The 19,111-nt window shown below is 46.1% G+C and overlaps 1 protein-coding gene across 2 annotated transcripts in view; it reads left to right on the forward strand.

Moving 5' to 3' along the window:
* LOC143767475 (oocyte zinc finger protein XlCOF7.1-like) overlaps positions 1 to 18,548 on the forward strand; it is a 45,168-nt gene extending 26,620 nt beyond the window's left edge. Inside the window, exon 9 of one of the 2 annotated variants that reach the window (XM_077255849.1) lies at positions 17,110 to 18,547. In XM_077255849.1, the coding sequence (XP_077111964.1) occupies positions 17,110 to 18,152 (1,043 nt within the window). In that variant the 3' untranslated portion in view covers positions 18,153 to 18,547. Of the gene's footprint in view, positions 1 to 17,109 lie in introns of both variants that reach the window. The other variant, XM_077255848.1, reaches the window with a different exon arrangement.
* Positions 18,549 to 19,111: the final 563 nt, after the last annotated feature.

Consider the following 19,111-nt stretch of genomic DNA (forward strand, 5'->3'; position numbering starts at 1 on the left):
CCTTTCGGCCTTTCTAATGCACCTTCAGTTTTTCAGTCCTTTATGCATGATATTTTCCGTGAATATCTGGATAAATTTATGATTGTGTATTTGGACGATATTTTGATTTTTTCTGAGGACTGGGAGTCTCATGTTCAGCAGGTCAGGAGGGTTTTTCAGGTCTTGCGGGAGAATTCTCTGTGTGTAAAGGGTTCTAAGTGTGTTTTTGGGGTTCAGAAAATTTCCTTTTTGGGGTACATTTTTTCCCCTTCTTCTGTTGAGATGGACCCTGTCAAGGTTCGGGCTATTTGTGACTGGACGCAGCCTACTTCTCTAAAGGGTCTTCAGAAGTTCTTGGGCTTTGCTAATTTTTATCGTCGATTTATAACTGGTTTTTCTGGTGTTGCTAAGCCTCTTACGGATTTGACTAAGAAGGGTGCTGATGTTGCCAATTGGTCCTCTGCCGCTGTGGAGGCCTTTCGGGAACTTAAGCGCCGCTTTTCGTCTGCCCCTGTGTTGCGCCAGCCCGATGTCTCTCTCCCCTTTCAGGTTGAGGTCGATGCTTCCGAGATCGGAGCGGGGGCGGTTTTGTCGCAGAAAAGTTCCGATTGCTCAGTGATGAGACCTTGTGCGTTCTTTTCTCGAAAATTTTCTGCCGCCGAAAGAAATTATGATGTCGGTAATCGGGAGCTTTTGGCCATGAAGTGGGCATTTGAGGAGTGGCGTCATTGGCTTGAGGGTGCTAGACATCAGGTGGTGGTTTTGACTGATCACAAGAATCTGATTTATCTTGAGTCTGCCAGGCGCCTGAATCCTAGACAGGCGCGCTGGTCGTTGTTTTTCTCTCGGTTTAATTTTGTGGTCTCATATCTACCAGGTTCTAAGAATGTGAAGGCGGATGCCCTTTCTAGGAGTTTTGAGCCTGATTCCCCTGGTGATTCGGAACCTACAGGTATCCTTAAGGATGGGGTGATATTATCCGCTATTTCCCCAGATCTGCGACGTGCTTTGCAAGAGTTTCAGGCGGATAGACCTGATCGCTGTCCACCTGGTAGACTGTTTGTTCCTGATGATTGGACCAGTAGAGTCATCTCGGAGGTTCATTCTTCTACGCTGGCGGGTCATCCTGGAATTTTTGGTACCAGGGATTTGGTGGCTAGATCCTTCTGGTGGCCATCTCTGTCTCGAGATGTGCGTGTTTTTGTGCAGTCTTGTGATGTGTGTGCTCGGGCCAAGCCTTGTTGTTCTAGGGCTAGCGGGTTGTTGTTGCCCTTGCCTATTCCGAAGAGGCCTTGGACGCACATCTCGATGAACTTTATTTCTGATCTTCCTGTCTCTCAGAGGATGTCTGTTATCTGGGTGGTGTGTGACCGTTTTTCTAAGATGGTTCATTTGGTGCCATTGCCTAAGTTGCCTTCCTCGTCTGAGTTGGTTCCTTTGTTTTTTCAAAATGTGGTTCGCTTGCATGGTATTCCTGAAAATATCGTTTCTGATAGGGGTACCCAGTTCGTTTCTAGATTTTGGCGGGCATTCTGTGCCAGGTTGGGCATTGATTTGTCTTTTTCGTCTGCCTTCCATCCTCAGACTAATGGCCAGACGGAGCGAACTAATCAAACTTTGGAGACGTATTTGAGGTGTTTTGTGTCTGCGGATCAGAATGATTGGGTTGCCTTTTTGCCGTTGGCGGAGTTTGCTCTTAATAATCGGGCTAGTTCGGCCACTTTGGTTTCCCCTTTCTTTTGCAATTCGGGGTTTCATCCCCGTTTTTCTTCTGGTCAGGTGGAGTCTTCGGATTGTCCTGGAGTAGATGCTGTGGTGGATCGGTTGTATCGGATTTGGGAACAAGTGGTGGACAATTTGAATTTGTCCCAGGAGAGGACTCAGCGGTTTGCTAACCGCCAGCATCGGGTTGGTCCTCGCCTTCGTGTTGGGGACTTGGTGTGGTTGTCTTCCCGTTTTGTCCCAATGAGGGTTTCTTCTCCTAAATTTAAGCCTCGGTTCATCGGTCCCTATAGGATTTTGGAGATTATTAACCCTGTTTCCTTTCGTTTGGACCTTCCGGCATCTTTCGCTATCCATAATGTGTTCCATCGGTCGTTGTTGCGGAGATACGAGGTGCCGGTGGTTCCTTCTGCTGAGCCTCCTGCTCCTGTGCTGGTTGAGGGTGAATTGGAGTACGTTATAGAGAAGATCTTGGACTCCCGTATTTCCAGGCGGAGACTCCAGTATCTGGTTAAATGGAAGGGCTATGGTCAGGAAGATAATTCTTGGGTAACTGCCTCTGATGTTCATGCCTCGGATTTGGTTCGTGCCTTTCATAGGGCTCATCCAGGTCGCCCTGGCGGTTCTTGTGAGGGTTCGGTGCCCCCTCCTTAAGGGGGGGTACTGTTGTGATCCGCTTTTTGGGCTCCCCTGGTGGTGGCTGGTGGTACTGGAGACTTGTGTGTGCTTTTCTGCCTCGGCTCACCTGCTTCCATCAGTTTTGGGAGTTCCCTATTTAGCCTTGCTCTCCAGTCACTTCCTTGCCGGTCATCATTGTAACCTGAGTCATTCAGTTGCATGTTCCTGCTACTAGTCTGCTGATCAGCTAAGTGGACTCTTGTCCTTATTGTTTTGTATTTCTTGTCCAGTTTACAGTTTTGTCATTTCCTGTTACTGGAAGCTCTTGTGGACTGAAATGGCCACTCCTGTGTCATGAGTTGACACAGGAGTCTTAAAGTAATTTCAGGATGGGTTTTTGAAAGGGTTTTTCAGCTGACCGTGAAGTCCTCTTTTGTATCCTTCCTCTATCTAGTAAGTGGACCTCGCTTTGCTAAATCTACCTTCATACTGTGTATGTCTTTTCCTCTGAACTCACCGTTAATATATGTGGGGGCTACTATCATCTTTGGGGAATTTCTCTAGAGGTAAGCCAGGTCTGTTCCTTCCTCTTCCAGGCGTAGTTAGTTCTCCGGCTGGCGCGTGGCATTTAGGCAGCCGTAGGAATGCTCCCTGGCTACTGTTAGTTGTGTGGTAGATTTAGGTCACGGTTAGCTTGAGTTTCCATCACCCGAGAGCTAGTCTGTTATTTTTGTGTTTCTGATGTTCCCATGCCATTGGGGAATCATGACAGTCAGCGTAGTGTCCAGAGGCTGGAGGTGTTACTAGGAGACAGGCCAGTATACCAAGAGACGTGGAGGGGGCCGTAGGAGGGCAACAACCCAGCAGCAGGACCACTACCTCAGCCTTGGTGCAAGGAGGAGCACTGCCAGAGCCCTGCAAAATGACCTCCAGCAGGCCACAAATGTGTCTGCACAAACGGTTAGAAACCTACTTCATGAGGATTGTCTGAGTACCCGACGTCCACAGATGGGGGTTGTGCTCACAGCCCAACACCATGCAGGACGCTTGGCGTTTGCCACAGAACACCAGGATTGGCAAATTCGCCACTGACGCCCTGTGCTTTTCACAGATGAAAGCAGGTTCACACTGAGCACATGTGACAGACGTGACAGAGTCTGGAGACGCTGTGAAGAGCGATCTGCCTGCAACATCCTTCAGCATGACCGGTTTGGCAGTGGGTCAGTAATGGTGTGGGGTGACATTTCTTTGGAGGGTCGCACAGCCCTCCGTGTACTCACCAGATTTAGCCTGTCTGCCATTAGGTACCAAGATGAGATCCTCAGACCCCTTGTGAGACCATATGCTGGTGCGGTTGGCCCTGGGTTCCTCCTAATGCAGGACAATGCCAGACCTCATGTGGCTGGAGTGTGTCAGCAGTTCCTGCAAGATGAAGGTATTGAAGCTATGGACTGGCCCGCCCGTTCCCCACACCTGAATCCGATTGAACACATCTGGGACATTATGTCTCGCATCATCCACCAAACTCACGTTGCACCACAGACTGTCCAGGAGTTGGCGGATGCTTTAGTCCAGGTCTGGGAGGAGATCCCTCAGGAGACCATGCGTTGCATCATCAGGAGCATGCCCAGGCGTTGTAAGGAGGTCATACAGGCACGTGGAGGCCACACGCACTACTGAGCATTATTTCCTTCTCTTGAGGCATTTCCACTGAAGTTGGATCAGCCTGTAACTTCATTTTCCACTTTGATTTTGAGCATCATTCCAAATCCAGACCTCCGTGGGATATTAGTTGTGATTTTCGTTGATCATTTTTAGGTTTTATTGTTCTCAACATATTCCACTGTAGTGAATAAAGATTTACAACTGGAATATTTCATTCAGTGATATCTAGGATGTGGGATTTTAGTGTTCCTTTTATTTCTTTGAGCAGTATATATATAGGAATAACATTAGTGTGTCAGATTTGCTGATTTGTGGAAAAATGTACATAACAGTATAAAGTTAATAAGTATAAATTATGGCTCAAGGGTCTGAAGAAATTAAAGAAAGTCAGCAAATGTAGCACACCAGTTAACGAGAGATATGGGGACACAGAGCAAGTGACCAAAAAAATCACAAAAGTCATATTTCAATGAAAAGATGATCATGCAAGAACAAGTGTATGCTAGTGCTATTCCATAACAATCAAAAATTAGAACATCCTGCACAAAACTCTCAAAAAGTACATAGATTGAGGTAACATATTTACCACTGTCCCTGTTACGCTTGTTTCGCTGCATCAGCTTCCTCAGAGAGGGTATGAATAAGTGCTCCAAAGAGGTTTTAATATAGGTTTCTAATAAACCACAAGACCTGGTTTAATTGAGAACATATGGTGAATGGGAGTTACTTTTCAGAGGGGATTATCCCAGGTATTGGCTACAGAGTAAGTAACTCAATTGTTTAGCATGTTGCCATGGACACCAGGCGAGACAACACATTGCGAGCGTTCAGCACATAGGATGAAACAGGTAGTCCAGGATGGACATATCGCTGCTGATCTAAAGCACATTCACTATTGAAACATTGCTTATCTGGTAAAATGGCCACATTAGATTGCACAGGTAAGTATTAGACAAACAGAATACATGTGAATGTGACATGTAAACCACCCAAGTGAGAAAAATCAAAAGTGCAAGTGGCTCTTAACGTGCCAACGAGTTAAATATTGAAAATTATATAAATTAAAAAAAAATTAATAAAAATATTAAGTTCATCAGAGAAAGTATACAGTGTATGTGGATGGTGTATGTATGTAGATGGTGTATAAATGTTATATAGAAGTTAAATCATTCAAAGTATATAAATATATATATTGTGAGGGGTTGACTCGCTCCGCTGCTTCACAAAGGTAGACACAGGAACAGTCCAAGTAGAAATTCACCTGCTGGTTTATTTTAGACAGCATAAACCTTCATAGGGTTCATGAAAATAAAAAGGTAAAACAAAGCAACAAGGTCCTTTCTCTGCAGGTTTCAACCTGAAGATGCCACACACTGCCCTCAGCTCCTCCTTGGAGCTACATGGGAGTGCTTCCTCTCCCAAGACACCACCCAGACTGAACACATGTACTGGTCACATGATCATGACCTCACTGCAGGTTCTTCAGGGAAAAGGGGTACAGTGAGCACCCTCCCACCCGCACTGCGGGTGCGCACATAAAACCGGCTCATTAAATTCTGTAAAATTTGTTTAATGACAGAAAAACCCACAATGGTCACAAAAATAACTTGAATCTAACAAAAGTAATAATAAATAAAAAAATCTATGAAAATGAACAAATGAAAGTCAGACATTGCTTTTCAACCATGCTTCCACAGAAGAATTTTTAGGGTGTCTAGAATCTATGCACTGTAGAATGAAATCTCAAAACTATTAAGGGATTCTAGAGAGAAATGTGCTGCCCAGTGTCAGAGAGCTTGGTCTCAGTCGTAGGTCATGGGTCTTGCAACAGAATAATAACCCAAAACACACAGCTAAAAACACCCAAGAATAGAGGTGACGACATTATTGACATCCTTGTTGTCGATCCCTGTCCCACTTGAGCCATTGATATGTTTATTCGGAGTATGGGACGTGGAGGCCTGGGACCATTATACTGGGATTTTTCTGAGGGAGACACTGTTTATGGCGCGAAAGGTGTTGGCACTACGGTGAATGGGTGGTTCTTGTCCATCTCTCAGAACATGGGTTGATTTAGTGAATTCAATTATTCCGTATGAGCGGACATTGTATCAAAATAGAGGATGTCCAGCTAAATTTGAGAAAATATGGGGAAGGTGGAACTCCTCCTGCCATACTTTATAAGATGTAATAATTCAGTATATGCGTAAGAAGTGGGGTGTACGATTTTGGAGGCATTACTTACTTGCAGGGCGGAATTTATATAGAATTCTCCTTTTGGCGGCACTATATTAGTTTTAGAGGTTTTATTAGAAGTTATTGTAGTTAAGGTTATAAAACAGGATATTAATGATCAACATGCACTGTTTGTTACCTTTGTAATACTTTAGACATGACAATGCATGGTAATTATCTGTAATTTATGGATAATGATGGATACAAAGCAAATGTGTGTATGATTTATTCTGCAATTAATAAACGAATTAAAAAAAAACAAAAACACCCAAGAATGGCTAAGAGGAAAACATTGGGCTATTCTGAAGTGGCCTTCTATGAGCCCTGACCTAAATCCTATTGAGCATATTTGGAAAGAGCTGAAACATGCCGTCTGGAAAAGGCAACCTTCAAACACGAGACAACTGGAGCAGTTTGCTCTTGAGGAGTGGGCCAAAAGACCTGTTGAGAGGTAAAGAAGTCTCATTGACAGTTACCGGAATCGTTTGATTGCAGTGATTGCCACAATAGGTTGTGCAACAAAATATTAAGTTAGGCTATGTGCACACGTTCAGGATTTTTAGTTTTTTTATTGGCCGTTTTCCACAGAAAAAAACGCTAAAAAAAATCTTACATAAGCATCCCATCATTTTTAATGCATTCCGCATTTTTTGTGCACATGCTGGGTTTTTTTCCGCGGCGGAATCGCATTCTGGAAAAAAACGCAGCATGTTCATTCTTTGTGCGGAATCGCGGGGATTCCGCACACATAGGAATGCATTGATCCGCTTACTTTCCGCATGTGGCTATGCCCACCATGCGGGAAGTAAGCGGATCATGTTCAGTTGGTACCCAGGGTGGAGGAGAGGAGACTCTCCAGGCCCTGGGCACCATATACCTGTAAAAAAAGAGAATTAAAATAAAAAATCGTGATATTCTCACCTTCCGGCAGCCTTCCCGCTCCTCGCGATTCTCCCGTTCCCAGTAATGCCTCGCGGCAATGACCTGTGAAAACGTAGAGGTCTCGCGTGATGCTACGTCATCTGGGGTCATTGCCGCAAGCCATTACTGGGACGGGAGCATCGCGAGGAGCGGGAAGTCTGCGGTGGCCGCCGAAAGGTGAGAATATCACGATTTTTAATTTTTTTTTATTATTTTTAACATTAGATCTTTTACTATTGATGCTGCATAGGCAGCATCAATAGTAAATAGTTGGTCACACTTGTCAAACACTATGTTTGACAAGTGTGAACAACCTGTCAATCTAATTACGCTTGCAAAACGCTAGTGTTTAGAGGGAAAACGCATGCCAATTCCACATGCGTTTTACAATCGGCAGGGAGTTGCGGATATTTCCGCGGCAATTCCGGACATGTGCACATAGCCTTAAGGTTACCATCATTTCTGTCCAGGCCTATTTCATGAGATTTATTTATTTTTTTTAATTTCTCGGAAGCATGGTTGAAAAGCAATGTCTGTCTTTCATTTGTTCATTTTCATAGAATTTTAATTTATTATTACTTTTGTCAGATTCAAGTTATTCCTGTGACCGTTGTGGGTTTTAATGTCATTAAATGAGGAGTACCAACAATTTTGACCTTGTGTGTAAATCTAATGTCTCCAATCATCTGCATAAAAGCTGGGAACAGTGCCACATGTGAATAACCATAAATTGAACATTCTCTTATGTGACGTAGAGAAGAACATTAGCAGAATTTACAATTATTTCCTGTTGATGTGATTCTCAGAATTTATTCTCTTCTGAAAGTCGATAAATCCAGTGTTTTTATAGGGAACTGCAGTGCTATTGCTGGTGCCCCTGCACGGTGTCCCATTCTCCCTCCAAGCAGTGTTCCCGACTTACTCACCGCCCCTGCCCTCGGCGTTGGTCCCCGGCGTGCTTCCTGTTAGTGTATACACCGCAGTTCCTCGCTTCGCGCCTAGTGCTCTCGCTCCCCTGCTCTTAAAGTGGCAGTTTGTGCATATAGTAAATGCCCTCAGCTTGTAGCTGAGAGGAATTTAGTTTAATGTGAGCATCTGCAAGATAGCTCCGAGCCAATTGCTGGGAATCATCCCGTATAAAAGACTCCCTCTCTTTTTAGGTAGTCGACAAGCAATGAGTTCTACGTGTTCTGTTCCTGCTGCGGCCTGTGCCTGAACGCTGTCCCCTTGTCCTGGAGAGGCCAGTCCTGATCCCAAAGTGTTCTGGTCCCAGTGAGGCCAGTGCCTGAACATTATTCCCCGGTGCATGTGCAGCCATTCCCTAATCCAGTATCCTAGACCGGTGTGTTTGAACATAGCCCTAGCCCTAATCCGTGTCAGCGAACCTCACTACTGGCATCTGCAGTACAGGGATCTTCCAAGGAATGGTACCTGGCGGCTACCTGCAGCCCAGTCTGTCTCCACCATCAGGAGCTGCAATTAATACCTGGGCAGGCTCGGCCCTGTGGCACAGTAGGCCCAAAAATCCACATGCACCACCGTTGGGGATAACAGGAACTAATTCTGCCTTTACAGATTTCACTTGACAATAAATAATCCATGAAAGGATATGTTCTCCCAAAACAAAAAGCCGAGGTGAAGACTGAATAGAACGACTTATCTGCAAATAAGGAAAGAAATCTGAATTCTCTAATCCTACTTGTATAACAAATCCCTCTATTAACATCTGTAACAGTAATCTCTTTTTTTTTATCCAAAGTTTGGCACTTTAAGAAATAAGGGAGACTAGTATTATCCCACAGTGGGCACATAGAGGCCGGGCATCCCACCCACATGAGCTTTTATAAATTCCTTACAAAATGGTGTTAGAAAAAAAATTACAGTAATTAATATATAAAGATCCATTATTTTACCTTCAAGAGACTAAAATATATGTTTTTCTATTAAGAATTCTACAAATGTCCAAAATGTAATAACTTGTACTGGAGCCATCTATGGTTGAGGCCAGAAAATAAAAAAAATGTCCATTATCAGAACAGTAAATGAAGCTAACCCCATAAGGACCAGAGTATTTCTCTTTTTTCACTTTTGTTTTTTCCTTGTCTTCTTCCAAGAGCCTTAACAGTTTTTTTTCTGTCAACATTGACTTCTTAGTGCTTGTTTTTTTACAGGACTAGTTGTAGTTTTGAATTAAACCATTCTGTTTACCAGAGAATATAATGAAAAACGAATAAAATACTAATTGGGATGAAATTGTGGAAAAAAAAATGAAGTTTTCTTATTTTTTGTTTTGTGTTGTTTTTTTTTTCTATTTAAGTGATGGGGAAAAAAATCTGAATATTGCAAAAAATGTTTTTTAATTTTGTGTTCAAATTTTCCGAGACCCATTTACTGATCAAGTAAGTTTTTATTGGTATCATTTTGGCCTATCAGAACAGTAAATGAAGCTAACCCTTTAACCCCTTCACCCCCGGAGCTTTTTCCGTTTTTCCGTTTTCGTTTTTCGCTCCCCTCCTTCCCAGAGCCATAACTTTTTTATTTTTCTGTCAATTTGGCCATGTGAGGGCTTATTTTTTGCGGGACGAGTTGTACTTTTGAACGACATCATTGGTTTTACCATGTCGTGTACTAGAAAACGGGAAAAAAATTCCAAGTGCAGTGAAATTGCAAAAAAAGTGCAATCCCACACTTGTTTTTTGCTTGCCTATTTTGCTAGGTTCACTAAATGCTAAAACTGACCTGCCATTATGATTCTCCAGGTCAGTACGAGTTCATAGACACCTAACATGACTAGGTTCTTTTTTACCTAAGTGGTGAAAAAAAATTCCAAACTTTGCAAAAAAATAAATAAATAAAATTGCGCCATTTTCCGATACCCGTAGCGTCTCCATTTTTCGTGATCTGGGGTCGGGTGAGGGCTTATTTTTTGCGTGCCGAGCTGGCATTTTTAATGATAGCATTTTGGTGCAGATACGTTCTTTTGATCGCCCGTTATTGCATTTTAATGCAATGTCGTGGCGACCAAAAAAACGTAAATCTGGCGTTTCGATTTTTTTTTTCATTACGCCGTTTAGCGATCAGGTTAATGCTTTTTTTTTATTGATAGATCGGGCGATTCTGAACGCGGCGATACCAAATATGTGTAGGTTGGGTTTTTTTTTTATTGATTTATTTTGATTGGGGCGAAAGGGGGGTGATTTAAACTTTTATATTTTTTTTATTTTTTTCACATTTTTTTTTACTTTTTTTTTTTACTTTTACCATGCTTCTATAGCCTCCATGGGAGGCTAGAAGCAGGCACAGCCCGATCGGCTCTGCTACATAACAGCGATCATCAGATCGCTGTTATGTAGCTAAAATGCAGGTGTGCTGTGAGCGCCGACCACAGGGGGGCGCTCACAGCCACCGGCGATCAGTAACCATAGAGGTCTCCAGGACCTCTATGGTTACCTTCCTGACTCATCGCCGACCCCCGATCATGTGACGGGGGTCGGCGATGCGCTCATATCCGGCCGCACGGCCGGATGCGGTAGTTAAATGCCGCTGTCTGAGTTTGACAGCGGCATTTAACTAGTTAATAGCGGCGGGTGATCGCGATTTCACCCGCCGCTATTGCGCGCACATGTCAGCTGTAAAAAACAGCTGACATGTCGCGACTTTGATGTGCGCTCACCGCCGGAGCGCACATCAAAGCGGGGGTCCCGACATGTGACGTACTATTCCGTCACATGTCGGGAAGGGGTTAAGGACTAGAGTTTTTCTCTTTTTTGCACTTTTGTTTATTCCGTGTCTTCTTCCAAGAGCCATAACTGTTTCTTTTATCTGTCAACATTGACTTCTTAGTGCTTGTTTTTTTGTGGGACAAGTTGTAGTTTTGAATTAATATAAGAAGAAACTCTGTGTGCACTGCTATATACTGGTGCAGAGACTAGGTACCCAAACCATAAAGTGCAGTATGAAAAAAGTCTCGCACTCAACTTCAGTATATTTTGTAGATTTATTATGAGAAGTAGCACTGGAAACGTTTCAGCCCCACAATGGGCTTTCGTCAGTCACGTGCTTGTGCCAATTAGTTTGTGGCAAAGAGTCCTTATATTTAGGATGCAGACCTGAATGAGGTGCAGGTGATGGCCCCTTAGGGGAGAATGATAGTGGTAAATAGGAGGAGGATGTAATTGCTCCTAAGGTATAACTTAGAGTGGTATGTGGATGGCCAGGGGCGTAACTACCGCGGTCGCAGGGGTCGCAATTGCGACGGGGCCCGCAGTGCTTAGGGGCCCACCCAGTCCAGCAGACTGGGCGGGCTCCTAAGAACTCTAAGCTACAAAATGGGCCGCCGGCCCTTTAAATAATTCTTACAGGCCCTGCTGCGCGTGCACTCGCGATCACGGGTGGGACTGCACTTGACCCGCAGCAGAGCCCCTCCACCGCAGAGAGCCGCACACCACTACTATAGCTGCCACTGCTCTGTGCGCACAGGACCTGTGATGAGGTCACAGGAGGGGAGGAGTTGGAGTCACATGATCAAGGGCTTCCGTGTAGTGCAGGACAGTAGTGCAGTGCAGGACAGTAGTGCAGTGCTGTTTGTCATCGTGCTGGAGGAGGGTAAGCTTTTGTGTGAGGTCAGGAGGGGTTTGGGTGGATGTAGCAGAGCAGTGTGTGTATGAGGTGTACAGAGCGGAGCCGTGTGTGTATGAGGTGTACGGAGCGGAGCTGTGTGTGTATGAGGTGTACAGAGCGGAGCCGTGTGTGTATGAGGTGTACGGAGCGGAGCCGTGTGTGTATGAGGTGTACAGAGTGGAGCCGTGTGTGTATGAGGTGTACGGAGCGGAGCCGGGTGTGTATGAGGTGTACGGAGCAGAGCTGGGTGTGCATGAGGTGTACGGAGCAGAGCTGGGTGTGCATGAGGTGTACGGAGCAGAGCCGGGTGTGTATGAGGTGTACGGAGCGGAGCCGGGTGTGTATGAGGTGTACGGAGCAGAGCCGGGTGTGCATGAGGTGTACGGAGCAGAGCCGGGTGTGCATGAGGTGTACGGAGCAGAGCCGGGTGTGCATGAGGTGTACGGAGCAGAGCCGGGTGTGTACGAGGTGTATGGAGCGGAGCCGTGTGTGTACGAGGTGTATGGAGCGGAGCCGTGTGTGTACGAGGTGTACGGAGCGGAGCCGTGTGTGTACGAGGTGTACGGAGCGGAGCCGTGTGTGTACGAGGTGTATGGAGCGGAGCCGTGTGTGTACGAGGTGTATGGAGCGGAGCCGTGTGTGTATGAGGTGTACAGAGCGGAGCCGTGTGTGTATGAGGTGTACGGAGCGGAGCCGGGTGTGTATGAGGTGTACGGAGCAGAGCTGGGTGTGCATGAGGTGTACGGAGCAGAGCTGGGTGTGCATGAGGTGTACGGAGCAGAGCCGGGTGTGTATGAGGTGTACGGAGCGGAGCCGGGTGTGTATGAGGTGTACGGAGCAGAGCCGGGTGTGCATGAGGTGTACGGAGCAGAGCCGGGTGTGCATGAGGTGTACGGAGCAGAGCCGGGTGTGCATGAGGTGTACGGAGCAGAGCTGGGTGTGTACGAGGTGTATGGAGCGGAGCCGTGTGTGTACGAGGTGTATGGAGCGGAGCCGTGTGTGTACGAGGTGTACGGAGCGGAGCCGTGTGTGTACGAGGTGTACGGAGCGGAGCCGTGTGTGTACGAGGTGTATGGAGCGGAGCCGTGTGTGTACGAGGTGTATGGAGCGGAGCCGTGTGTGTACGAGGTGTACGGAGCGGAGCCGTGTGTGTACGAGGTGTACGGAGCGGAGTCGGGGGTGTACGGAGCGGAGTCGGGTGTGTACGAGGTGTCGCATCTCTGCTTCAGGAAAATGGCCGCCGCGATCTCCATCTGCGCACGCGCGGCATCCTGCGGCCATTTTCCTGAAGCCGCGGCCAGCAGAGCGCCGCTTCTGCGCACGCGCGGCCAAAGGAAGATGGCCGCCCCCACCGATCACCAATGAAATGTCGCACATCACGCTATTTTCACTCCCCTGTGCAGTGGATTCGGGACCTTGGGCATGCGCACACCACTACGCCACCAACGGAAAACTAAGCAAGATCTGGGGGAAGACACCACGCCCATCTGACCAGACCAGCCTGATTGACAGGCGAAAACGACTACTTTGGTAACGTATTTCGGCAGCATAGGTGGGGAATCGGGGTCCACAAACTACACTATTGCAATGCACAGCTCAGGCCCTATTTAACAGTATTTTTATCTCATACGGAAAAAACGGGGTGACAGGTGCCCTTTAAGAGAAAGCCAAAATAACCCCGGGACAGAAGGCGAGAGCAGGGGGGAGGTGCGGGACAGAGCCGCTTTAGGCTAGTTTCACACTAGCGTTAACTGCAATACGTCGCAAATGCGTCGTTTTGCCGAAAATACACATCCAGCAAAAGTTCTTGCTGGATACGTTTTTTCGTCATAGACTAACATTAGCGACGCATTTGCGACGCATTGCCAAACGTCGCGTCCGTTTTGCGACGCTTGGGCGTGTGGTAGTGGACCGTCGGGAGAAAAAAACCTTACATGTAACGTTTTTTGCTCCCGACGGTCCACTTTTTCCGACCGCGCATGCGCGGCCGGAACTCCGCCCCCACCTCCCCGCACTTCCCCGCACCTCACAATGGGGCAGCGGATGCGTGGGAAAAATGCATCCGCTGCCCCCGTTGTGCGGCGGAGACCACACTAGCGTCGGGAACGTCGGCCCGACGCACAGCGACGGGTTGTTCCCGACGCTAGTGTGAAACTAGCCTTAGTCAGGAGAAGCTGAGGAGCTGCAGCCGGTTTACATCAGCCACCCCTGTACCAGAGAGGAGATTGTGAGTTGTGTATATGAGCTGGTATCTCTGGTGTGTGTGTGTGTGTGTGTGTGTGTGTGGTATCTGTAGTGTGTGTGATAACTGTAGTATGTGTGTGATATCTGTAGTATGATGTGTGTGTGTGTGATATCTGTAGTGTGTGTATGTGTGTGTGTGTGTGATATGTGTATGTGTGTGTGTGTGATATCTGTAGTGTGTGTGTGTTATCTGTAGTGTGTGTGTTATCTGTAGTGTGTGTGTGTGTGTGTGATATCTGTAGTATGATGTGTGTGTGTGTGATATCTGTAGTATGTCTGTGTGTGTGTGATATCTGTAGTGTGTGTGTGTGATAACTGTAGTATGTGTGTGATATCTAATATGATGTGTGTGTGATATCTGTAGTGTGTGTAATAACTGATGTGTGTGTGTGTGTGATATCTGTAGTATGATGTGTGTGTGTGATATCTGTAGTGTGTGTGTGATATCTGTAGTATGTGTGTGTGTGAGGCAGCGGCGTAACTACTACGGTCGCAGCTGCAAGCGGCTCTGGCAGGTCAGGGGGCCGTGAGTCCCCTTGAGCCTGTCTCCCTTATGCTTGTGTCCCCATGTGCCAGTCTCCCTTGCCCATTAGTCCCTGTGTGTCCCCATGTGCCTGTCTCCCTTGTCCCCTTATGCTTGTGTCCCTTGTCCCCGTGTGCCAGTCTCCCTTGCCCATTAGTCCCTGTGTGTCCCCTTGAGCCTGTCTCCCTTATGCTTGTGTCCCCGTGTGCCAGTCTCCCTTGCCCATTAGTCCCTGTGTGTCCCCATGTGCCTGTCTCCTATGTCCCCTTGTGCTTGTGTCAGTCTCCTTTGTCCCCTTGTGCTTGTGTCAGTCTCCTTTGCCCACTAGTCCCTGTGTGTCAGTCTCCCTTTCCCACTTGTCCCTGTGTGTCCCCTTGTGCTTGTATCCCTTGTCCCCTTGTGTCAGTCTCTTGCTCACTAGTCCCTATGTGTCCCCTTGTGCCTGTCTCCCTTGTCCCCTTGTGCTTGTCCCTTGTCCCCGTGTGTCAGTCTCCATTGCCCACTAGTCCCCTTGTATCAGTCTCCCTTGCCCACTATTCCCCGTGTGTCAGTCTCCCTTGCCCACTAGTCCGTGTCCCCGTGTGCCAGTCTCTCTTGTCCACTAGTCCCCGTGTGCCCTTTGTGTCAGTCTCCCTTGCCCACTTGTGTCAGTCTCCCTTGCCCACTAGACCCCTTGTATCCTTCTCCCCTGCCTCCTAGCCCCCATGTGTCCCCTAGTGCCTGTCTTCCTTGCCCCCTTGTTCCCTCTCCTCTGCCCCCTCGTCACCATTTGCTCGTGTCTTTGTCACTGCCCCTGTATGGAGGGGCTGCATTATACTATGAGGGGGGCTGCATTGTATTCTATGGGGCTTACATTGAATTTTATGGCGGGGGGGGCCCCATTTGGAAGTTCGCACCGGGGCCCATAACTTTGTAGTTACGCCACTGTGGATGGCTGAAGGTTGTCACCTAGTCCGGCCAAATAAGAGACCCAGGCTGTTGTGAAGCCTCTGGGGTGCTTGGATAGATCCCTCAGACGCGGAGTCCACCGCTAGTCTGAGAGGGATCTGAAAGTGCTGGGTTTTTATGCAGAAGCCCGCCCTTAGAGTGGTATGTGGATGGCTGAAGGTTGTCACCTAGTCCGGCCAAATAAGAGACCCAGACTGTTGTGAAGCCGCTGGGGTGCTTGGATAGATCCCTCAGACGCGGAGTCCACCGCTCCAACCTTCAGCCATCCACATACCACTCTAAAGGTACCTTCACACTAAAAGATATCGCTAGCGATCCGTGATGTTGCAGCGTCCTGGCTAGCGATATCGTTTAGTTTGACAGGCAGCAGCGATCAGGATCCTGCTGTGATATCTCTGGTCGTTGAAGAAAGTTCAGAACTTTATTTGGTCGTCAGACCGGCGTGTATCGTCGTGTTTGACACCAAAAGCAACGATACCAGCGATGTTTTACAATGGTAACCAGGGTAAATATCGGGTTACTAAGCGCAGGGCCGCGCTTAGAAACCCAATGTTTACCCTGGTTACCAGTGTAAAATGTAAAAAAACCAATCACTACATACTCACCTTCGCGTCCCCCGGCGTCCGCTTCCTGCACTGACTGAGCGCCGGACGTAAAGTGAAAGCACAGCACAGCGGTGACGTCACCGCTCTGCTGTTAGGGCCGGCACTCAGTCAGTGCAGGGAAGCGGACGCCGGGGGACGCGAAGGTGAGTATGTAGTGTTTGGTTTTTTTACATTTTACTCTGGTAACCAGGGTACACATCGGGTTACTAAGCGCGGCCCTGCGCTTAGCAACCCGATGTTTACCCTGGTTACCCGGCGACCTCGGCATCGTCGGTCGCTGGAGAGCGGTCTGTGTGACAGCTCTCCAGCGACCAAACAGCGACGCTGCAGCGATCGGCATCGTTGTCTGTATCGCTGCAGCGTCGCTAAATGTGACGGTACCTTAAGGGCGGGCTTCTGCATAAAAACCCGGCACTTTCAGATCCTTCCCGGACGAGCGGTGGACTCCGCGTCTGAGGGATCTATCCAAGCACCCCAGCGGCTTCACAACAGCCTGGATCTCTTATTTGGCCGGTCTAGGTGACAACCTTCAGCCATCCACATACCACTCTAAGTTATACCTTAGGAGCAATTACATCCTCCTCCTATTTACCACTATCATTCTCCCCTAAGGGGCCATCACCTGCACCTCATTCAGGTCTGCATCCTAAATATAAGGACTCTTTGCCACAAACTAATTGGCACAAGCACGTGACTGACGAAAGCCCATTGTGGGGCTGAAACGTTTCCAGTGCTACTTCTCATAATAAATCTACAAAATATACTGAAGTTGAGTGCGAGACTTTTTTCATACTGTAGTTTTGAATTAAATCATTCTGTTTACCTGGTGTATTATTCCAGGATCTTACAGGCAGAACGAACAAACTGAGTCGAACATGATGCTCTACTTGTTCGTGCACAGAGGTCTAATGTTTGATCGTCAACTGGTTTTGTCTACATCACTTGCAATTTTTATGTATATTTTAGAAATGTTATATAAATGTATTTTTTAAAGATATTTCATTTTAAAGTACTTTTTATTCTTGGCAGATGACTGTATCAGGAGATCACAGGGACAAGTGACATCTGCAATTTCTAAATCAGATGACCTTGCGATCACACAAGATATAACTGAAGTGAATGCCATTACTACAGATATTCCATCATCACTTCACAACAAAGACCTGTTATCAGATCCTTTTCAACTGGTCCTGCCTTCTGATTCATCACAAACTATTAAGAAAAATAAAAGTCATAAAAGAGGCATTAAAAATCAGACTGCTTTTACACCAAGGAATCTATTGTCAACTGCAGAAAATAGAAAATATTCTTCCCTCAAAAAGTCTTTTGTTACTTATAAAAAAAATCATATAAAGGAGAGAAGATTTTCTTGTGCAGAATGTGGGAAATGTTTTAACCACAAATCAGAGTTTGTTAGACATGAAAGAGTTCACACAGGGGAGAATCCTTTTTCATATTCAGAATGTGGGAAATGTTTTACAGATGCATCAACTTTTGGTAAACATCAGGGAACTCACACAGGCGAGAAACATTTTTCCTGTGCAGAATGTGGGAAATGTTTTCAACAGAAATCAGGTTTGGCTGTCCATCAGAGAACTCACACAGGGGAGAAACCTTTTTCATGTGCAGAATGTGGGAGTTGTTTTGCAGATAAATCAAATTGTATCAAACATCAGAGAACTCACACAGGGGAGAAACCTTTTTCATGTGTGGAATGTGGGAAATGTTTTACAAGGAAATCACGTCTTGTTACACACCAGAGAGCTCACACTGGAGAGAAACCTTTTTTATGTTCAGAATGTGGGAAATGTTTTAATCAGAAATCAAGTTTAGTTACCCATCAGAGAACTCACACAGGGGAGAAACCTTTTTCATGCTCAGAATGTGGGAAATATTTTGCAGATAAATCAAGTCTTCTTAGACATCAGATACTTCACATAGGGAAGAAGTCATATTCATGTTTAGAATGTGGGATATGGTTTGCAGAGAAATCACATCTTGTTAGACACGTGAGAACTCACACAGGGGAGAAACCAGATTTATACAAACAGAGAATCCGTATCGACAAATAAGTGAATGACAAAGGAAAAGCAACTTAGTACTTACATTACAATTAAAGTGTATGCACTTCCTAATAGACATCTCTTATCTAAAAAGCAATATAACGTTAGCATTAAATATTTCATATTGCTATATATATTGATATATTCACTATATGGACAAGAGTGTTGAAAACACCCCCCCCCCCAAAAAAAAATTAATTACATTTTCTTTAAATCCACAATCTACGTGTCTGAACAAATGTCTTTCGTTTGTGTATATTACAGTAATAAACATGTTCCTGTTGCAATTATTTACATCTATGATCCATTTCTTTCTAAAAACATCTGATGGGACACATTTTTTTAAAGTATAGTAGGCTTTCATCATCACTAGGAACTGATTCCCTTTTCTATACCTCAATACTCATACAGTTGTGTGACAAAGTGTTTGCCCCCTTCCTAATCTTTTGCATGTTGGGAGGTGTGGAACCGGATCGCGGCTCTGAATCTCCCCGGTTCGGAGAACCGGCTGCCTTTTTAACAAGCGGGAGAACTGGCCGAATCCCACCCCTGGGTGCATCTTATAAACCACAAAATACGGAACCTTTCGCACTCAAGACATGACCCTTCATATTGATGGTTATGTTGGAATTTTAATTCTTTAAATTCACAGCTGACATATATGTAAACAGAAAATGATATCCAATGTTTTGACCCAAAGAGCCTTTTTCAAGGATTTCTATATATCAAAAAACAAGAAAAACACAGAAACAGCTAAAAATTCATGTGGTGAAAAAATGTAATGTGTAACACTCATAACGGCGGCATAGATTCATAGAATGTTAGAGTTGGAAGGGACCTCCTGGGTCATCAGGTCCAACCCCCTGCTCAAAGCAGGATTCACTAAATCATCCCAGACACATGTCTGTCCAGCCTCTGTTTGAAGATTTCCATTGAAGGAGAACTCACCACCTCTCTGGCAGCCTGTT

The sequence above is a fragment of the Ranitomeya variabilis genome, chromosome 4 (genome assembly GCF_051348905.1).
Source record: "Ranitomeya variabilis isolate aRanVar5 chromosome 4, aRanVar5.hap1, whole genome shotgun sequence".
In the NCBI taxonomy this organism is placed as follows: Eukaryota; Metazoa; Chordata; class Amphibia; order Anura; family Dendrobatidae; genus Ranitomeya; species Ranitomeya variabilis.